The sequence below is a fragment of the Quercus suber genome, unplaced genomic scaffold (genome assembly GCF_002906115.3).
Source record: "Quercus suber isolate HL8 unplaced genomic scaffold, Cork oak 2.0 scaffold_8, whole genome shotgun sequence".
NCBI classification, from domain to species: Eukaryota; Viridiplantae; Streptophyta; class Magnoliopsida; order Fagales; family Fagaceae; genus Quercus; species Quercus suber.
The window spans coordinates 927,935-949,874 of NW_027069474.1; the positions used below are offsets into that span (position 1 = coordinate 927,935).

Here is a 21,940-nt window from a genome sequence, read left to right on the forward strand (position 1 = left end):
TTTTATTTTCGTTGTCCCAGCTGGGACATTAGCATGAAAAATGGTCCTAATAAAGATACTAACTTTGCTTTTTTACTCGTCAACTAATTAATAGTCTCTAATCTACCTTTTGCATTTGCCGCCCATTATATTATCAGAAAATGGTAAGCAGAGATAAACTTTGTAAGCACTATTTTATAAAGAGTAGTTAGTAACATAAATTATTCGACGACTCTTTTGCTATAGACTGTAAGTGATTAATCATCACTTATGCATAAACTCGTTATTTTCACACATGAAATTCTGTGGTCTTAGATTTTTTCTTTTATATATATATATATATATATATTTAAAAATTGTACCCATCAGTCCAAGTAAGAACCACGTAAGCAGAGATAAACAATAAGAAGTAATCATGCATTCTAGACAAAAGAAAATTCACATGCAAATTGCTTGCCCAGTTTCATCAGATTTATGGTTCCCAACTCCATTTTCAAAAGTCTGAATATTGGTTGTATGTATCTTGTTTAATCACTACGTCAGTGCCAGCTTTATCCCATATGCAATTGTATTCTATATTTCTTTTACATATTTCTAATTGTTAACCAAATTTTTTGTTTATCAATCGGTGCTATCGGAAAAAATCTAAAAAAAATCTAGTTGTTTACTCCAAGTATAAATACCTCAGAACAAATCCATATCTTTGCTCACAAGTCCTAGTCCTTGATTCCTTACTCCTTTCCCACTTCTTATTTTTTTTCATACTAGTTTGGTGTACTGTCTGGAGAGAGAGAGAGAGAGAGATATGGCAATTGGACAAGTTAAGGATGCTGAAAGTAGTGATGAAATAAATGGCATTGAAGATTTGGAACAGCCATTCATCCAGCAAGATAATATTGTTTCCCATAAAGATGATAAAATTTTTGAAGGTGGATCCATTGGAATGGTTTTGCTCAGTACATGTGTTGCTGTTTGTGGCTCTTTTGAATTTGGATCATGTGTAAGTATATTTCACTTATCTTATACTTGTGTCCTACAAAGAGCAGCTTAGGAGTTTAGTAGGAAAAAGGTTGTTCTTTTTTCCAAAATGTAATGCCATTCATGGTTTAAGAGAGTTTCTGGGGTTACTAAATCTATTTCGTTTTTGGTTTTTTCTTTTGGTTAGGAACCAACAAAAAAAAAAAAAAAAAGATATCACGTTTGTTTAGCTAAAGTTATTATTTTGGCAGGTGGGCTATTCAGCACCCACTCAATCTGCTATCACAGAAGATCTAAATCTTTCTGTAGCTGAGGTAGGGCTTCTTTTCCTCTCTCTTTTAAGATATAGTATCAAAATTATATGAATTGCTACCAATTTATTGTATGTCATATGACAGTACTCCATGTTTGGCTCCATATTAACAATTGGTGCAATGTTTGGTGCCATCACAAGTGGTAAAATTGCAGACTTCACTGGTCGAAAATGGGTATGTTAAACTTGAAACTGATTAGCTAGTGCTCTACTTTTTCATCTCTATTGTACTAGATACATTTTACAAAGTGATGTGTCACGCCAAAGAAAAATTTTTTTTTTCTTCTGTCTAAGATAGAAATCTACGCTAGTCTAATTTAATTGTATATGTGTGACACTCCGTCTTGGAGATTTGAACCCAGCTCTTTCCCCTCATATCCCACAAGTATTTATACTTGTGGAGTAACCGTTACGGTAAGGGTGCACGGTAGTATTTATTATTGTTGTTGATCTGGCACTAACAAATTTATTGTCACATCATTTTGTGAGATTTTTGTAGTGAAATTGGTATTAGTTTTATCATTTTCATTGTACTAAACTTTCTGGAGATTTAATGGGAGCAGGCAATGAGGATGTCAGGTGTTTTCTGCATTGCAGGATGGCTTGCTGTATATTTCTCTAAGGTATGCACTGTTTGCACATGTTAATTCTTAAAGTAACAAACACTGTCATCTTGCTGGAATTACTAGCTGTTATGGTTTTTTTAATTATTATTTATTTTTGCATGGCTTTAATATAGGGAGCTATTTCACTTGACATGGGAAGGTTGTTCACAGGATATGGAATTGGAGTTTTTTCTTATGTGGTAATTATTTAATATCTATATTCCTTTTTTATTTTGTCACCTTGTAATGATAAAATTTCGAAATTTTAACAAAATTTACCAAAGTGGATGAACAGGTGCCAATATTTATTGCTGAAATTGCTCCGACGAATTTGCGTGGAGGGCTTACAACATTGAATCAGGTGGTATAATTAATCATAAAGATTATATTCTTTATGAATCTTGCTAACTGATTGAAGATTAGTTGGTCAACATCTTAGTTCTTTCCCTTTTCTTTTGCTTGTTCTGCAGCTCATGATTGTCACTGGATCATCAGTTGCATTCTTAGTAGGATCAGTCATAACATGGAGAGCACTTGCTTTGACTGGTAAATTCTAAAATTTGAGTATTTTACTCTGTATGTATACAGAAGTGTGAGTGTTGAAAAGAAAATTCTAAAACTTTACTAAATGAAGTGTTGGCTTTGATTTGAAGGGCTTGTTCCGTGCATATTCCTTCTTGTGGGTCTATGTTTTGTTCCGGAGTCTCCCAGATGGCTGGTGAGCATTTAAATAAGAAAATTAAGCAATTTTGTTTTCAAATTAGATATGAAATTGAACAAGAAATGAGACCAAAAGAATGTCATTCTTTGCAGGCAAAGGTTGGCCGTGAGAAAGAATTTCAAGATGCGCTACGAAAATTTCGTGGCAAAGATGCTGATATTACTTTTGAAGCTGCTGAAATTAAAGTACTTCCCTTCCTAACACCCATGTAAAGCTTGCTAATGTAAATTTGTATGTCTGAGGAACTGACTCCTTATGTTTCTTGGCAGGATTATATTGAAACTCTTAAGACACTTCCAAAGGCTAAAATGCTGGATTTGTTCCAAAGCAGACATATTCGCTCCATGATTGTATGTGTCTTTTTATATCCATAGAAATGTCCATTTGGATTAGCTTATTGTTGAAAACTTATATGCTTATTTACTGGAAGTTAATAAAATTTCAGTTGTACATGGAAGAAGTGAGACTTCAATAAATTGTACGTATGCAAATAAGTAGAAAAATTAAAAGAAGCTGATCCAAACTTATTGAAGTATGTTTGGGCTGGTTATCTGAGAGGCCTTTTATGTTGTACTAATACTTTGCTGTTTGGTGACTATTTTCAGATTGGAGTAGGAATAATGATATGTCAACAATTCACAGGAATAAATGGAATAGGTTTCTATGCAAGTGAAACCTTTGCAGAAGCTGGTAATTCATTGTTTCTATACACTTCATTCCTTATGCCCTTTTTTTTAACGTGTCTTTTCTCTTGAAACTTATTTCTAATCCTTTCATATCACTTCATTTTTTTGGAACTTATTTTTTAATTGAATTATCTAAAACTGCAGGGGCTTCTCTGGCCAAAATTGGAACCATAGCTTATGCTTGTATTCAGGTATAATTTCTACCACTGTCCTCAAAGTCACATCATTGATTCTTAATCCAAACTCAGATTATCTGATATTGATTCACAGGTTCCAATAACTATAGTGGGCGCAATGATGATTGACAAATCTGGAAGAAAGCCACTTATAATGGTAGATAATGTTATAGCATTTATCTTTTGAAACTTATGAAAATTATATCAGAGGGAGAGTAGTATTTTGATGCCTAATGAGTAGTGAAAATTATTTTTGTGTATGAAGATTTCTGCAACTGGGACATTTCTAGGCTGCTTTGTAACAGGCACTTCTTTCTTTCTCAAGGTAAGCCATTAAAATTATCCTTGTGTATTAAAAAGAACTCTTCTATCTAGTTATTTCTTTTACATTTTAATCTGAACTTGATTTTTTGATCATTATGAATCAGGGCCACAACTTGTTGCCTGAGTGGGCACCGATATTAGCTTTTGTTGGAGTGCTGGTAAATTAACCATTATAACTGCAAATTTGTGTAGTAAAACATGATCACCTTTTTGCCACTCCAAAATAAATATGGATTTTTATTTTATTTTATTGATTTTATTTTTATTTTTTCATTTAAATCAGTTTTTCATAGCATTTTTCTCTATTGGAATGGGAGCAGTCCCTTGGCTGATTATGTCTGAGGTAACTTTCTACATTATCAAAGTGAATTTGTATGCTTGTTTAACAAATTAGCATTCGATAACTCGATAATTTCATTGAGCTTATCTGAAGCCTATTGTTTTGCAGATTTTCCCAATTGATGTGAAGGGGGCTGCTGGGAGCTTGGTGGTGTTAGTGAACTGGTTGGGTGCTTGGTTAATTTCCTATACATACAACTTTCTTTTGACCTGGAGTTCCTCAGGTAAAGAAAAACAATAAGCCTAATGACACAACATTTTTCATAATAACTGAAATGACAGGTTGTGATCAGTGGTGATCCCATGTGAAAGTGATATTGCGCTAATTATAATCTGCCACCTCAATAAATTGTGAAAAAAATTTGTGGATTTCTTGTGTATGTAGCATTGTTAGCACCAAACAAGTGCATTGTAAGTTTGCACTCTTGTATAACTGACACTTCTATGTTTGATTTTTCTTTTCCAGGCACTTTTTTCCTCTACTCCGCATTCTCTTTAATGGCTGTTCTATTTGTGGCAAAGGTAGTTCCAGAAACCAAAGGAAAAACACTAGAAGAAATTCAACAATGCATAAACTCCTAGAGAGGGAGAAGGCTACAAAATAAGAGAATGAACAATAGTTGGAGAAGCTCCTTGACAATTTGAGTTGATTTTGGCTCAAGAAGTATCATTAAAAGAAGGAAAGATAGATGTAATGGAAATTGTGGGTTGGACAAAAGTCAGTAGAGCCTATCAATTGTAAGAAAGATACATGAGTATGCTTCAATGCTTGTACTCGTGTAAAAGAAAGCAAAGGTTGTTACTATTTTTATCCAATATATTTATGTAGAGAGTTTTCAGTTATTTGCTCAGTAATCCTAGTAAAATAATTTACTAAATGCTATAACTACCTGATGCATGAGTTGTTGGTATGAAAGTTCAATTGAAAGTTTAAACTAAAAAGAAATTCAATTAAACAGTAATGATGAGTTTTGGTCATAGCAATGTGCCAAACCAGTTCTATTTTTCAAGAACTCAAATAGTTCAGAAGTTGATTGAGGGATGAGGCTTTGAAAAAGAACTCGATGTCTCAGGTTCAGATTTCATTCTTTTTGGCTGTTGATACACTTAATTTGTGGGTGATTATGTGTATAATAATTAATAAGATTACCAAAAAAATAAAAATGTTCTTATTTTTAAAGTCCCCTTTTAGTTCTTGAGCACAAATCAATGCAACTGACCTGTGTAAATAACTGTAATAATGTACCCTACTTGCCAAAAGATAAAAAGGTCAAATCAGTATCACACACCTTTTACGACTTGTAGCATAGCTGTCTGCTAGTGGTGGGCTAAGCTAAGCCAGGCTATTAACTTTAATAAGGGAAATCGGGAATGTTAACTTTTGAACATTTTGAATTCAATCCATATTTTATCACTGGTTTCAATGCTTAAACAAATATTGATTCTCAAAATATCATTAACATTAATCTTGAACAGTGTCTGTCAATATAACAAGACAATAATAGTATTCAGTGTATATCATTCAACCGATGCAAACAATAATGCATTTTGCAAAAGGACATCCCACAATATAAAAGGAACATTTTACAATACAAAATGGTACATCATTCCACCGATGCAAATAATAAATGCATTAAAATAATATTGCATCTCAATTCATAAAATTCATTCCAACTCGTTTCAAAATCACAACTTTTTACATAATGGCATAATGCAAATTCTAAAAAAATGGATCAAGCCGAAGCCGGCCCATCTAGTATGTTACACATATTAGCCTAAGCCCAAGTGGGCCCAAACAATTGCAGATCCTGACATAGCACATGGGCCTAAAGGCCCATAAGAAACAAAGAGCTTGACAGACAGACAATTCACATTTTTTTTTTTTTTTGAACAACAGGCAATTCACATTTATACCATCCAACACAAAGATTAATTAATTTTTTAATACAAAGTGCCATTTTTTTTTAATTACTATTTTTAACCCTCACTCGGTGTTCAAATACGCAACGGAACTACCATTTATATATATATATATATATAAAGAATCTGAAATCATTTTCAAACCCAGTCTCTCTCTCTCTCAGTCTCACTCAGAATCTCTAGGGTTTTCAAGAGGTAAATTGCGCTATTTTTCTAATTTCACTTTCTCTCGCATTCCTTTCCTGTTTGATTGCCGCGAAAACGCTAGAAATGATAAACCAAACCTTTTTTTTTTTGTAAAGCTTGAAAAATTGCATATTTGAATCGTGTGCTTATCAAAATTGAGTGATTTGAAGTTTAAATTGTTTTGCAGAGGAAATAGTGAATTTAGGATATAAAGTTGTGATTTTTATATTTTATTTTCTTGCATATATTTTAGCTATTGAACAAATCACTGATTAAATGAGCTATGCTTGTTGTTAATTATGGTCCAAATGTTCAAAATTTTGAGGATTTGGACCAAATGAATGTGTGCATTATGTTAATTATAGAGGTGAAGTGCTTAGTTTTGCTTGATTGTTTGCTTCATTGCTTGCAAGATTGGTTATTTTGGATAGAATTCTTTGTTCAAGAATAGGTAGTAGTTGCTTTCACCATTGAAAAACCATGTGGGGGGATTTGTAATTGCAAAATTTGATGTGGGTGTGTGATGGGTCATGGGTGTGTAGAAATTCTTCCTAAGGTTTAAAGCATGTTGTTTGTAGGATCAAAATGGTCATGAGTAGATTGTGGTGAATTGAAGGCCAATACGGTTGGTAAGTGTTAATAGTCAATGATGAGTAGGTTTGTCAAGGATACCAGCAGTTGTGGTGGTGAGGGTTCCGCCAAAGGATCTTCTGCTAGTGAAGGACCTAGTCAACCATCAAATCACCTTGATCATGAAATTGCCCATCTCACAAAACTTGGGTCCAAGCCCCATGAACTTTTGACCCGCGCTGCACCTGGCAGGTTGAAGTTGCCCATTTCAACGGTTAAAATGTTGGTTGCTCGAGAAACTAACCACTCAGGTCGAGGGAGGTTTTCATTGGCTGATGGTTGTCATGTATTAAGTCGGTATTTACCCATCAATGGACCTTGGAGGGTGGACCGGATGAAAAGCCGTGCTTATACTTCTCAATTTTCAGCTGATGGTTCTCTTTTTGTTGCTGGATTTCAGGTATTGTTTGTGTTTTGTTAAGCTAGAGATGAATTGGTGGTAATTGAAGAATGCATTTCATCAAATGTAATTATGAACTGTTCAATTCTTAATATACTGGACAAAAGTGTTTGGAGTTCTACCTGTATAATTATTTTCCATTTTTTTTATATTACAGGGAAGCCACATTAGGATATATAATGTGAACAAGGGATGGAAAGTTCAGAAGGACATTCTAGCGAAAAGCTTGAGATGGACCATTACAGATACATCTCTGTCACCAGATCAGCAATACCTTGTAAATTTTCAGTGATTACTAAAATAGAAGGCACCGGGTATAATATTGTTAGGATGGAAAATTTATTCACCTGTGCAACTTTAAATGTCAAAACTTAGTAATGTTAGGTTGTTTGGGTTGGATGGAGGTTTGCCTTTTCTTCTATTTATTCGGCAGAGAAACTTTCTGTGAACTCTTAGCTGATCAAGTATGATGCAAATGGCAAATAGTCTTATTTCATTTAGGTGTTCATATCTGGTATAAATTGAACTAAATTTTTTCCATTTCAAGCAAGGCCCAACTTAAAATGTTGTTTCTGGTATAATATAGATTACATTGATGAATTCTACTGGGTTTGTGGTTTGGCTGTTTTATCTACATTCTACACTTGTGATTTTGTTATTTATTTTCTTCCTGGTCTGCTAGATCTAATAACATAGAGCAATGATATATCTACAACATTTTTACAACAAATCCTAAGTGGCAGGTTGTTACTGGTTGTTATTGTTGGGTTAAAAAAGTAATCTCAATGCTAAATTCAAATTTAAACCAATAACAACTAACCACTTGTGATTTGTTGTGAAAATATTGTAAAAATGTTGTGGACGTAGCACTTCTCAATAATATATTGTAAGATATTGATAGTTTTGGGATCATGTTTATTTTATTCCTCATAATTTATTTGTTGTGTAGTGTTAATCTGATCCTTTTTTACTTTGGTTTTAATGGAAAAACTGCAGGTCTATGCTAGTATGTCACCAATGGTACATATTGTTAATGTTGGATCTGCTGCAACAGAGTCAGTTGCAAACATAACGGTATGTGTTACAACCAATTCTCCCGTTCTTTTTTAAGTACCCTCTGAATTTACCTCTATTTTTTTCTAAGAAAATTGGAGTTATTAGAATGCCTAATAAAGTAGCCTTTTAGTACGTATATGGATTATTGTCTCTCATCTAAATGCAGCCTTTAATTTGCAGGAAATTCATGATGGTTTGGATTTTTCTGTTGATGACAATAATGATGAATTTGGGATTTTCTCTGTAAAATATTCAAATGATGGGCGAGAGCTTGTAGCTGCAAGTAGCAATAATTCAATATATGTTTATGACCTCGAGGCAAAAAGGCTTAGCCTTCAAATCCCAGCACATATGGTATGACATTTTATTGTTAGGATAAGACAATGGTCATTGAACCTTTTGAAGCTATAAAAATATGGCAGGACATTAATAGGAAGCATATTGGTGTTTAAAATAGAACAGGAATTTCACTGAATGAGGATGAGCTTTATATATTTATGGCCAAAATACTATTTTGGTCCCTATATTTTGAAGTCACAATCAATTTGGTCCCTACATTTTGATAACAGTCAATTTAATCTCTCTTATTTTCAACTTGCAATCAATTTGATTCCCACCGTTAACTTTTAACGGAAAATGCTTATGTGGCAAACGGATTGCGCAATTGGCATATCTAATATTAAAAGATTAAATATGAATCTGATGAGTCTAAATTTTATTGGCACTTCAGTGTTTAACTGGCAAAAAAATACACATCAGAAAAATAAAATAAAATAAAATAATTAAAAGGATGAATTTAAGGAATTAAATTAATTAAATAATATTTCAATTTTCTGTTACTTTCTTCAGAACCAAAGTGCAACCCAGATACACACAACCAACTCAAAGAATCAAAATACCTTACACACAAAACAAATCTTCACTTCTCATTCCCATGCTTCCCATGCCCACCACCTTGTAAGTATATATTGTTTTAATTGAAGTGAATGAGTTTCGTTGCTGAAACTAAGCAACTAAGCTTTCATTTCCGGATTGGTAATGTTTAGAAAAATGAGATTTGTTTTGATGTTCTTGAGAAACAAACTTGTTTTTAGTATTGAATTTTCCAGAAAGCATATAAAAAAACTTGTTGTTTAAGTTTTTTTTTGGGTGGATTTGTGTGAATCCGGGATTCAAGTCTGGTCGTGTAAACTTGGAACTACACAATAAGATCGTTATTATTTTATTAGCGCTGAAATCAGATCCTCACAAGCCTCGATTGGATCAGATCATGAAGCAAGCAAAGGATCATCGATCTTTGGCTCTGGCATATGCACGCTACGCATGCTAAAGCTTAAGTTTGAAGGCAAGAAGCCCATTAGGAATTTCACAGATCTTTCAAGGAACTGCATCGATCTTCTGGCTAAACCATCTTTATCTGAATCTGATGTGCTATCCATTGACGAATCAGTGTTGTCTGATCTGGTTTTTTTAGGAGGGTTTGGATTTTTTGTGTGTAAGGTCTGTGATTCCTTGAATTGGAATGAAAAATTGTGTACTGGGTTGGTGTTTGGTTGCCAAGAAAGTCCAAGAAAAACTTGAAATATTATTTAATTAATTTACCTTTTAATTTTTTTTTTTTCGGATATGTATTTTTTTGCCACTTAAACACTGATGTGGTCAATAAAATTTAGACACATTAGCAACTTATTTATTCTTTTTATATTAGATGTTCCAATTGTGCAATTCGTTTGTCACATAAGGAGTTTCCATTAAAAGTTAATGGGAGGGATCAAATTGACTACATGTTGAAAATAATAGGGACTAAATTGATTGTTACCAAAATGTTGGGATCAAATTGACTGTGACCCCAAAATGTAGGGACCAAAATAGCATTTTCGCCTATATTTAACCCTTCTTCACCACAGGGATAAGGTTGGAAACTGATTATCTAATATCCCCCTTGAATAGGAGGCAAAGGTCTGGAATATTTGAAACCACTATTAAGCTAAAGCTGTAGGAATGTGCAAAATTTGGCAAAATTGGACTCACTATACCAAAATTAAATACTTTTAAAAACCTAAAGCAGTTATGGACTTAATTTTCACTCGCAAATAACTTCTCATGCCATTTGTTTTTATGGACTTTCAACTGCAAATCATTGCTAGTTGAATCGTTCATAAATTGTGAGTTTTTTCATAAACATTGAATAGAAGATTAGGCTGTTTATTTGAGCTTAATGATGCAATATCTAACTCTGGTTAGGGCATAAAAAAACATTTACAACATGTTGAACACTAATAGTCTTTAGAGCAACTAGGTATGACTGCAATGTAACTTTCATAGCAAATTTCTTGCTTCCCCAAGCAAGGAAGTCGTAACAAAATTTTCTCAAAAAGATTTAGAAGTAAGATTATTTGCTGCCTTGTGGACTAGAACTTCATAATAATAATTGCATCTAGTCTGTATTGCAAAGTTTTAGTCCAACTTACTTTTTTCTCACTTTCAAATTCATATGCAAAAGGATCATGATGTTGTCCTTAAAATAAGCTTATGCTATTTGTCATGTGCTAGTGGGAAAAGTTGTATATAATTGTGCTTTATATATCTTGTACCCAGTTTTGAATTTAGAGTCATCAACATCTGATTTCTACTTCCTGTTGCAGTCTGATGTTAACACAGTATGCTTTGCGGATGAAACTGGCCATCTCTTATATTCTGGAAGTGATGATAATCTTTGTAAGGTAAATTTATACTTTTTTCTTGTATAGAGTCAGCCAACAACCTTGACTTCATACGCAGGTTAGGAGTTTTCTCAAACAAATAATTGTGAGGTCCAGCAGCTTCTTAAAGTAGACTAATTAAGAGTTTGCTAGAAATGAATAGCAAATTTCTTCACAAGGGGTTACTTGGTGCTTTGTGTTTCTGTCTTATGACGAATGTGACAGAAATTGATTATTCATTTACACCTCTTAGAAGGTTATGCCAATAAGTTTTTACCTATGTATCATTGCATTCTCTGGATTATATAAATTTCTGGGGGTTGATATTGCGTTCTCTGCTTTATTACTATTATTATTTTTTTATGGTTTCTTGCTGAAATTGATAAGTTTGCTGCTTCGCCCTCTGCTAATAAGCTTAATTGGTCTAGAAGCTTTTTGCTTATGTATTACCTTCTACAGGTGTGGGACAGGCGCTGCTTTATCACGAAAGGACAAGCAGCTGGTGTCTTGATGGGACATCTTCAAGGCATAACATTCCTTGACAGTCGTGGAGATGGGCGTTATCTTATTTCAAATGGAAAAGACCAGACCACTAAACTCTGGGATATAAGAAAAATGTCCTCTAATGTTATTTAGTAAGTCTGAATTACTGTTTCTCCTATGTCCAAGTTTAATTGTTCTTTCTTATGGTTCCTTTTAGTTTAAGAATAATGCAAGGCTGTTTCTGTTTCTTTTTACCTTTTATTTATTTATTTATTATTATTATTATTTTTTTTTTTTTTGAGAGCGGGGGATGGGTGGCTGGGTTGAAAGGATAGAGAGTAAAAATTCAGAATACACATTGTTTTCAGAATGAGATAGTGAACTCAATTTGCATAATTCACACTTAACGCATCCCATGCATTGCTTATTGTTAGAATTGTGCGGTTAAATAATTAAAATTTACCGTTTCCCAATAGCTTAAGCTTTTAGGAGAATTGGTAGTTTAACATGGTATAATGATTAAATTTACCATTTTCCAATAGCTTAAGCTTTTAGGAGAATTGGTAATTTAACACTTATGAAGAATTTTGCTATGCCATCTGGTCATGTAATAAGAAAGCAAGAACATCTTACTGAGAGTGAAGCTTTTTCAGTCATAACGACCTTGACGCTACCACTAGATGGCTATGTGCCTATGCCATTTTTATCCCACATGTCATCACTCATCACTCATCACCTAATAATCCTAATCTTGGTAGAATAAAAGTCTAACGAAACTTTTGGCAGCTGAACCAAGAGTGTCCCTTGTGAATATTTTGTTAATTTAAAATAAAATTTGAAGTTTTAGCTATGATTCCAAGACCCTTATCCTATAAGCGTGTCCACCCATGTTTGAATTTTGTTGCAACATGATTCTCCATTTATTTTTTGGCTCATATAGTGCAAAGTTCAAAGGGTGCTCAGATTTATTTTATTTTATTTTAAAGTGACTACCTTTATCTTTTCATTATTACTTTACTATATTTGTTTCATATACATACGGATGATGTCAAAAACATAGATAAATACTTATGTTTAAATAACATATATTCAAGAAGATATTGATATAGCCATGTACTTCCATTCACACACTGTTTGTGTTGAAACACATGGTGTTTGTGTCCACAAATCATAAACATTCCAGGATCCTCTGCCTTTTTCCTTTTGCTATTTGACTATTTACTTCATTTTTGTGCACAAGAGTCTCCACATTATGATGAGACTTCAAGATGCACCATTAAGTATTAACCATTTATTTTGCTTCTCATCATTGTATGATGATTCAGGATATAAAATTATAAATTTTTAGTCATTGTAAGACACTGTCAATTGAAGATTGATTTTTGGAAAATCTGTACTTCATGCTGATGAATTAATGTTTTGACACTTTGCCTGTGTCAGTTTGGTTCTTCATGTTGTGCCTCCGTTTTTTAAGGCTATAATGTGGCAAAAGGACTTACACACACACATTTTTAAATGTGGGAGTGGGGTTTGATTCTTGGGCATCTTCCTTGGAAAATCCAAGAAATTCCATTTGAACAAGGTAATTGGAAAACTATAACAAAAAAAATTTAAAATTGTGGTAATGGATACTGAAATTTAGGGTGAAAACTTCATGCCTTAGCTTATATATTATTTCATGTATATAATCATTTGAGAGCATGTGGTTTGTGTCCTACAATTTTTGTTCTTGTATTTTCTTTTTGTGGATGCATCCAACTTCTATAACTTTTGAGTTGGAATTATCCTCTTCTTTTTTTCTTTTCTTTTTTTGATAATGAGTTGGAATTATCATTTTATGTGAAATGACTTAGTGATAAGCTGAACTGACTGGGTTTGACCAATGAATTCATTCTGGTTGATCTAAGTTTGGCCTGTATCCTATGCAAGTCTAAAACAGCTTAGTATTAAATATCAATAATAATTTTTTGTCCTTCAACTGGCAGTCCAACAACTAGAGATGCTGACTGGGATTACAGATGGATGGAGTACCCTCAAAAAGCAAGAAAATTGCGGCATCCTCGCGATCAGTCATTGGCTACATATAGAGGCCATTCAGTCTTACGTACTCTAATTCGTTGTTACTTCTCTCCCACATATAGGTAATCTACTCTTCATATGTCCTAGTGATACAATTTTGCTTCATCTAATGTGTTTATTTAAGATGTGTCCATTGATTTTGCTGAAATGTTAGAATGAGTTTATTAGGCTGGAGGGAGGGGAATAGAGAGAGAAAAAAGGGGGGGGGGGGTTCTTTGCTTGAGTCATGTGAACACGGTGAACCTTGATGTTATAAACACACAGCTGAATCTGTTTGCCTTTACAATTTATGATGACTGGGTATGCCCATGGGTCCGTTTGGATAGCACTTATTGTTGCTGAAAGTTGCTAAAAATTGATTGTTGCTAAAAACACTGTAGCAAAATAAATTTTAAATGTGTGAATAGTATTGTGGGACCCACTTTTAATATTAAATATTGCGTGAACAGTGCGTGAACAGTGCACGCACAGTACATGCACAGTGAATTTTGTCCCCCAAAGTCAAAAAAGCAGGCAAAAAAAAAAAAAAAAAAGGGAGAAAACGTGAAACGGAAAACGTGACAAAAAAACAGGCAAAAAAAAAAAAAAAAAAAGGGAGAAAACGTGAAACGGAAAACGTGCCACAACTTACCGTGCAATCCAAACGCAGGCCATATATTACTTGCTGATTTCTAGTGTGTGAGTATTAGTTACATTGGAACTAAAAAAAAATCAGCAAAAGACCTTTTTTATTAAAAATCTTTGTTGTGTAGGTAACACATGTACCCAAATGAGGAAGTGTCATTTGATTAGAGTTCACTTGCAGTAAAAAATCGATTTATTGATTTGAGAGAATTACTCTACTACACTGGACGCATTCTAGAACAATTCCTAAGGAATTACAATCTAAAATTTAAAAGTTGAACAAATTCTTCAAAAGATTCTAGAACAATTCCTAAGGAATTACAATATAAAATTTAAAAGTTGAACAAATTCTTCAAAAGAGTAAGAACTAGGCTAGCTTAATATATCATTAAAAAAAAAAGGCTAGCTTAATATTCTCATCCGATCATATAAAGTTCTCAAGAATTGTGATCTGAGTGAAATCACTGGGAGCTGTATTCCTTAGAAAGTACATCATTCCTTTCTCTCCCAATAATCCACATAAGACATAATGGAGTATCCTTCCAAAGTCACTCCATATAGCCATACCAGATTTCCTTTGCCAACAAGTGTGAAGATCCACCATCTTCTTAAGCATCACCCATTTAATCTCAGATAAGGAAAAGTCAACTGCGCAGAGTACTCTTGCTACCAACTAATGGTGCCAAATTTGATCTACTCCTTGTACATAAAATACCAATCTACTACAATAATTCCCCTCAAACAGAGATTTTCTGCTATCAGAGTCATCTGATCATGAACAGTTGTTTGTTATGTCTTATAGCAAACTTGAGCTTGGTCAAATGTTTTGCCCAGGACACTGCCATCTCAATGGTCTGGGTTTACTAGTCTACCAAAAGTTTAGTCAAGCTAGAAACCTGAGTGGCTTGTCCTAGCCAAAATTTGTGGTGGTAAAGTTAATAACCCTTTATTATACTTTTTAACTGTTTAAAATTTTGTGAAGTTCATATTTGAGATTATGCTTAGTTTCTTGTTGACAATGGAATTAACCCAGATAATGATTTCTATTCTTAGGGCATTCTTTATCTAATTTATTGATAGTAATGTTGAATAATATGTTCATTATGTATATGACTTTTTGCAGCACTGGTCAGAAGTATATCTACACTGGATCTAGTGATTCCTCTGTTTATATATATGATCTGGTATGTACATGTAAACTTTTTTGTCTTCTTCTTTACCCCTTTATCAATATCTTGTTCTCTTGCAACGTTCTGTTAAAATAATGAATGCACTAATGCATGTGTTGAGGGAAATGAAAAGTATAATCCTCCTATTTTAGTCTTGTACATCAGATGCATTCAAAGGATAGTTTTTTTTTTTTATATCTTTGGTTTTATTTTAAAATTGGTTAGAAAAAGATGAACTCCATTAAAATTCCAACAATATTATGATTTTCCTTTGATGGGTAGGAGATATCAGTTAGCATTTATTGTATTATGACCATGGACAATGGGACATTTGTTGATTTTAGTGGAAAACATAGTAATTTTGGTCAAAGGGGTCTTTTAGTTATTTTGGTAATGCTGGTTATAACTCATAGGCTATCCATTCCTTATGATTAGGAAAGGAGTAAATAAAAAAGGTCTCAGTCTTTCTGTGTATACTTCTTGAAATTTGCGTGTGGTGACTTTTGAAATGCCTCCATGTCCATATATGATGGAACCGTCCAGCATGAGAGTTCCTTTGTGGCAAAGGAGTTAGTGATTGCATAGGTCAATGTAGAAGGCAGGTCACTTCCTCTGGAAGAAACGCTCTTTCTTTTTCAGCTTAATATATCTTGGAAGTCCTTGTGTGTGTGTGTGTGTGCACATGCGTGCTTGAGAGAGAGAGAGAGATAGAGAGAGATGTGGCAATGATTGATGCAGCTGAGCCATGGAGTGAAGAGAAGACCTGAACTGCAATACCAACATCATCATTTTGGCACAAGCAATGGGGCTTTTGTCATGAATCGATAATTTCAGAGAAGCCTGGGGTGTGCATTCTGCAGTTCTTGCATTTTTTAGGAGTAGACCTCAAGAACTTTCCAACAAGTGAAATGCTATCTATTGACAATATACCCAACTTTAGTTTTTCCACTTGCTACTTGCTCACCCTTTTTTATGCTCTAACCAATATCATGTTCACCTCCAATTTTATGCTACCAATCTTTTCCCTTGTTGGTGCTACCCTAAATTATGGTAAACTTTTTTTAACTTTATAGGTGAGTGGAGCTCAAGTTGCAAGACTCAACTATCATGATCAACCTGTAAGAGATTGTAATTGGCATCCTATCTACCCAATGATCATCAGCTCTTCTTGGGATGGTGACATTGTCAAATGGGAGTTTCCTGGAAGCGACAAATCCCGTAGGAAGAGGCGACGGAAAAACTATTAGTGGAGATGGCTCTGTCATGTCTTTTTGTTGGTTAGACTGCAGTAGAGAGTGTGGTCACTGTAAGAAAATATATGGTTTCTTTTGTATATGCTTTTATTTTGGCTGTACACAACTAGTAAATGTGTAAAAAGTTTTTGTTGCGCATGGAGAAACAGGAATAGAGAATAGTTTAGACCAACACAGTTTTTTTGATGGGAGGACCAACACAGTTGTAATTGTAAGAATTGGACAAATTATGAACTCAGTTATTCCAAGTTAGTCTTCCTAATTATGAGCTCACTTAAGTTGTACTGGGAATTTATCCTTATGAGAATTGATTTGTTGTGTACAAGGTCAAGCTGATTATTTTTCCATTTACGCATCTCAATGTTATATGCCAAGAGTTGCGTAACTCAACTAAAACCTCCCAGTGTTTTCAACAAAAACAACAAAAACATCCGCTATTCAAATTGTTGTAATTATTAAATTATAATAATTAAAAAAAATTGATAATATTTTGGATGGCTTAACCCAGGAAAAATGTTATAGTTCAAGACGCAGGTTTGGTTGGATCGGTACGGGGTAATTGGGTTGCTCACCCCTAAGAGCATTCGCATCAGTGTTTTTAAAATCATGTAAAATCATGTAAAACACAGTTTTTACACATTTTTGCTCAAAAATGCACTCCATCAGCTCTTCTAAAATTGTATAAAAATGTGTATTTCTTTACACGAGTTACAGTAACCGTGTAAATATCCACGGTTATTGTAGCTCGTGTAAAGAATATTTTAATAATTTCCATTCGCTCGTTTTTTTCTCTCTCTTCTTCGGCTCAACAAACTCAGTAAACTAACTTCTCATCTTCCTCTTTTTCCTAAGATGCACACAATCACATCCACACACAAATACATCTAGACAAATCAACAGAGATACACTTGCTTAAAAAAAAAAAAAAAAAAAAAAAAACACAGAGATACACAAACATGGAGATCGGAGATCAGCTGAGATTTGGTGGTGGTTCGAAGCTGCGCGTTTGGTGGCGTAGATGAGCTTGGAGATTGGATTGAAGCATAGATCGGAGATCGGTTTCAGCGTGGTGGATCGGAGCTCGGAGATCGGCTGAGCTGTGGATGCGGAGCTGTGGAGATCGGTGATGCGGAGCTTCGGTGGTGGAGATTTGGTGGTGGATCGGTGGCGTTTGATGGATCGGAGCTGTGGCGGATGGGTTTTGTGATTTGGTGGTGGATCAGTGATGCGGGGGTGTGGAGATCGGTGATGTGGAGCTTCGGTGGTGGAGATTCGGTAGTAGATCGGTGGCGTTTGGTGTATCAGAGGCGTTTGGTGGATCGGAGCTGTGGCGGATGATTTGGAAGAGAAGACCAGAGAGATGGGAGTAGAGAGAGAGAGAGAGTGAGAGAGTAAAAGAAATCAGAAAATGGTAGAGAGAGAGAGAGCGCAGGTATTTAAGACAGGTAGGTAAAGAGAAATAATAAAAAAAATAGAGTATAATGAATATTATATTAAATATCTTGTAAAATAAATGAATTGATGTGGGTGTTTTGTAAAAGTGAATGTGTAAAATAGAAAAAGTAGGTTTTTAGTTTAAAAATGGATGTGTAAAATGAACATGCTGATGTGAATGCTCTAAGCATGGGCTGATCTTTTATGAGTTTTGATTGGCCCAAAGCTTCCAGGGCTTCATACTATGCAAACATCCATCATATCTTTTTCTTTTTTTTTTTTTTTGATAAATGAAAACCTCCACCGTCTAAAATCACAAGTGCTTTAAAACCCAATTAATTAATATATAAACTAAGAATGAGAAGAATAAAAAAAATAATGAGAATGTAACATTACTCCAATCATACCTTAATAAATTGTCTATTTTACATTTATTAAGAGAATTAATAAATTGCCTTTTTACATTTATTAAGAAAATTAATAAATTTTCTTTATATATTTATTAAGAAAATTAAAGTTTGAATTCCACTTCTTCTCTATTTATGTAACTACCAATTAACAACAACAACCAAAAAAAAAAGAAAAAAAAAAAGGGGATCGTGGGGGATGGAGGGGGTGAGGCGAGATTTAAAGAATTCTTTGTATAACTTTTTGTAATTAAAACTTTAGCCATGATTGATAATTCTCATGACTGGATGTTAACACCCCAAATGAATATAAAACCATTATCTAATATTCTTTTGTGTTTCTCTAATTATTATTGTAATTGTCATTGTTATTATTATTGTAGGAGTGTGTAGTCAATCCATCAGTCCAATAAACCCAATCCAAACTAACCTGTTCTTTATGTGTTTGATTAGAACCACGAACTTTGTCCACAAGCTTTTTTACTCAATGGTCAATCATCACTTTAATACTCCTTAGGTTGTTATTGTAATGATATAATTGATAATTCTCATGGATGTCAACACCCCAAATGAATATAGAACCATTATTTAATATTCTTTTGGGTTTCTCTAATTATTATTGTTCTCATTATTATTATTGTAGAAATGTGTATTCAATCCATCAGTCCAATAAACCCAATCTAATCCAACTTATTCTCTGTAGGTTTGATTAGTACCGCAAATTTTGTGCACAAGCTTTCTTACTCGGTGGTCAAAATCATCACTTTAATACGTCATAAGTTGTTATTGTAATGAAAATGGTTAAGCGCAACATTTTTGCATTTTGAAATGGGGAAGCTTGTTGATGCATAGTGAGCTCATCTAGTCCAAACCTTTTCAATGAACAATCTTGTTAGACTATCTTCCCCCAACACCCTCCCCCGCGCCGCGCCCCCCCCCCCCCAAAAAAAAAAACAATTCGAGAAGGTGAGAAGGTATGCTAGTCGACCATCTCTTTCTTTGTTAAAAAGAATTTAATGAATTCATATAAGAGAAATATTTTGCTGCATATAGAAGTATGTGGCAGCAAAAAAAAAAAAAGAAAAAGAAAAAGAAAGTGTCATGTGGTTTACTAATCTCATATAATATGATCAGCATAATAACTCCACGTATGGTTTTCTAATCTCATTTGTTATTTGGTAAAATTTCTTGCTATATATTTATTATTAAAATGACAAAATTTAACTACAAAATTAGTTATTGCCTAATACTACAATCTTGCCTAATATCTTTTTATTAGAGGTAAATTTTGACAAATCCACCATTGAATTACATTTTTCTCTTATATCCTCCATGTTTGCAAAATTTCTAAAAAATTAAAGATAAATAGCTATGCTATTAATAAATTATTTAAATTGTAAATTTTTATAATTTAAAATTATGCATAAAATATAAACTTATAAATTATATAGTAAATAATATTTGATTAACACAAAATTTAACATATATATTAAAAGAGTAAAGAATTTGCAGTCAACCGATAAAAATTTAAAATAAATAACAATGTTAATTTTATTTGAAGGAATTATAGCTAAATTTTGCTCTTGATAAAGACAAATCTCTCTTTTTTTTTTTTTTTTTTGGTTTGATAGCAATTAATAACAAACCTCATAAGTCATAAAACAAGATATTCTTAAATATTTAATAGTAAAAAATTCTCTTGGTCCCCAAATAAATAATGGAAGAATTATATATTTTTAATATTTGTTGTCCTTTTTTTTCACTCTAAGTCTCAATATCTCCCGTTCATATAACAATATTTTACATCCTTATTTCGTACACACGATCACAGACACAGTACGTGGAAATCCCTTCTTCTTCTTGGAAAATTCAGCCCTCTCTCTCTCTCTCTCTCTCTCATACCCACAAAAACACACACTCACTCTCTCTCTCTCTGCTCTCATCAAGCAAAAAAAAAAAAAAAAAAGACACAGACAACAACAACAATGGCATCTTCCACCGCCAAGGTTTCGTTCCGCATAGCAATGGTTATCCTCTTACTCCTCGTCCTCTTCTACGTCGGCCGCCCTCTCTACTGGAAAATCTCCGCCACCGTCCACGACATCCGCCACAACAAACAGACCGTCAAACAAGGTACTCCTCTCTCTCAATCTCTCTTCTTAAACCAAAAAACGCCACCGTTTTTGTCCCGCATTTTCGTCCTAACAATACGCTTCGTTTTGGTGGGGGGTTTCTACTTTCTATTCTTGGTCCAGGTCTGTCCCAGATCGTTCTCGAAGCTCAGAAATCTGTCGGGTGGTACCACGACGAGTCCGACTCGGGTCTCCGTGAAGACCGTGTCGCCACGACACGTCGTTTTCTCAGTAAGCTTTTCTGAAAGGAAAAAAAAAAAATTATTTATATATTTATATTCTAAATGCTTCATTTTTGAGGTTATTACTATTTATGTTGGGGAAATTAATCAGAATTGAATAGTGGGTTTTGTGTTACAATGGTAGATCTGGTTGTTTTGGTGGGTAATAATGGGACAGTCTTTATGATGAGCACCAAGAACAAAAAAAAATGTTGATTTAGGTTTAGTTATTATTATTATTATTTTTTGAAGCATTGTAATGTTTTGATAAGGAGAGAGGGTGTAATAGTAGAATTGTAACGTTATTATATGTAGAATGGATGGATCTATTGAAATTAAGAATGTGGTATGAAAAAAAGTGTTGATGAATTTTGGAAATTGCTTGGTTGGGTCTCGGATTTTTCGAAATTCCACTGTGATCTCTATGTTTTATTAGTCGTTTTACTTGTGTTCGGGTCACTATGATATATTAAAATTAAGAATGTGATGTGATAAAGTTGATGAATTTTGGAATTGCTTGGCGCGTCTTGATTTGTTGAAATTTCAGTGTGATCTGTATGTTATGTTAGTTGTTTTACTTGCATTCGGGTCAATTATCTTCATGATTCTTTTATGTCACAAAAAAAGAAAAGAAAAGTAGAGGGAGTTAATTGAACATATAAGAGCACCAGAATCTGACCCAGAAATTATGAGGTTAGGGTGTTATCACTTTGTTTCGTTTTGATGGTAAAAGTGGAAGTTATGAAACTCAGTTTTTGAATTTGTTGGACCTGTTCCACTCGCTCTGTTATCATGGCCTCAAAGAATTTTTATATTGATTAAGCTCATTTCATAGCCAAAACAATTGCTTAATATAGCGTCAGGTATTAATAGATTGGTGGGTCTAGAGGAATTCTCTAACAAGTGACTAGGGTAGGTTCTGTATGGAAGCCATTAATTGCAATTGGTTGTGTCAATATTGTTGTCTCCAATACAACTGGAATAGTTTCCATGCGTTGGGTTGAATCTGATTCTGAAAGAGAAGTTAATAAGATTGAAGGAATTCTACTGAATACTTGGATTTGGGTAGATTGGTGTACTCACTATGAAATGCAAATATGCCAAACTGTGAAAATCTTATGGA

The 21,940-nt window shown here is 33.8% G+C and overlaps 3 protein-coding genes and 1 non-coding gene across 4 annotated transcripts; 3 read left to right on the plus strand and 1 right to left on the minus strand.

Moving 5' to 3' along the window:
• Nucleotides 1–581: 581 nt before the first annotated feature.
• LOC112014216 (sugar transporter ERD6-like 16) lies at nt 582–4,964 on the plus strand. The gene is made up of 18 exons (XM_024046594.2): nt 582–979; nt 1,209–1,271; nt 1,356–1,445; nt 1,834–1,893; nt 2,010–2,075; nt 2,171–2,236; nt 2,346–2,421; nt 2,529–2,593; nt 2,689–2,781; nt 2,866–2,946; nt 3,202–3,286; nt 3,427–3,473; nt 3,553–3,615; nt 3,724–3,783; nt 3,887–3,940; nt 4,066–4,125; nt 4,231–4,345; nt 4,588–4,964. Exons 1-18 carry the CDS (start codon nt 785–787, stop codon nt 4,701–4,703), a joined length of 1,455 nt encoding a protein of 484 aa, XP_023902362.1. The 5' UTR covers nt 582–784; the 3' UTR covers nt 4,704–4,964.
• A 1,151-nt stretch (nt 4,965–6,115) lies between these two features.
• LOC112014221 (LEC14B homolog) lies at nt 6,116–16,896 on the plus strand. The gene is made up of 10 exons (XM_024046599.2): nt 6,116–6,236; nt 6,806–7,257; nt 7,415–7,534; nt 8,254–8,331; nt 8,494–8,667; nt 10,959–11,036; nt 11,475–11,650; nt 13,484–13,639; nt 15,325–15,385; nt 16,444–16,896. The coding sequence occupies exons 2-10, from the start codon at nt 6,874–6,876 to the stop codon at nt 16,615–16,617; spliced, it is 1,401 nt and encodes a 466-aa protein (XP_023902367.1). The 5' UTR covers nt 6,116–6,236; nt 6,806–6,873; the 3' UTR covers nt 16,618–16,896.
• On the minus strand, nt 16,086–16,230 carry LOC112014236 (small nucleolar RNA snoR134). The gene has a single exon (XR_002883108.1). It is a non-coding gene; the product is annotated as a small nucleolar RNA snoR134 (small nucleolar RNA).
• Nucleotides 16,897–20,265: 3,369 nt separating the features above from the next.
• Nucleotides 20,266–21,195, plus strand: LOC112014234 (uncharacterized). Its single transcript, XM_024046618.2, has 2 exons — nt 20,266–20,597; nt 20,720–21,195. Exons 1-2 carry the CDS (start codon nt 20,450–20,452, stop codon nt 20,839–20,841), a joined length of 270 nt encoding a protein of 89 aa, XP_023902386.1. The 5' UTR covers nt 20,266–20,449; the 3' UTR covers nt 20,842–21,195.
• Nucleotides 21,196–21,940: the final 745 nt, after the last annotated feature.

Bases quoted from the DNA above. Each gene is read 5' to 3' on its own strand.
- LOC112014216 (XM_024046594.2), top strand. From the start codon at position 785: ATGGCAATTGGACAAGTTAAGGATGCTGAAAGTAGTGATGAAATAAAT. The intron at 1,272-1,355 runs GTAGGGCTTCTT...GTCATATGACAG, and splicing joins TAAATCTTTCTGTAGCTGAG to TACTCCATGTTTGGCTCCAT. The intron at 1,894-2,009 runs GTATGCACTGTT...GCTTTAATATAG, and splicing joins TTGCTGTATATTTCTCTAAG to GGAGCTATTTCACTTGACAT.
- LOC112014221 (XM_024046599.2), top strand. From the start codon at position 6,874: ATGATGAGTAGGTTTGTCAAGGATACCAGCAGTTGTGGTGGTGAGGGT. The intron at 8,332-8,493 runs GTATGTGTTACA...TTTAATTTGCAG, and splicing joins AGTCAGTTGCAAACATAACG to GAAATTCATGATGGTTTGGA. The intron at 11,037-11,474 runs GTAAATTTATAC...TACCTTCTACAG, and splicing joins GTGATGATAATCTTTGTAAG to GTGTGGGACAGGCGCTGCTT.
- LOC112014234 (XM_024046618.2), top strand. From the start codon at position 20,450: ATGGCATCTTCCACCGCCAAGGTTTCGTTCCGCATAGCAATGGTTATC. The intron at 20,598-20,719 runs GTACTCCTCTCT...TTCTTGGTCCAG, and splicing joins CAAACAGACCGTCAAACAAG to GTCTGTCCCAGATCGTTCTC.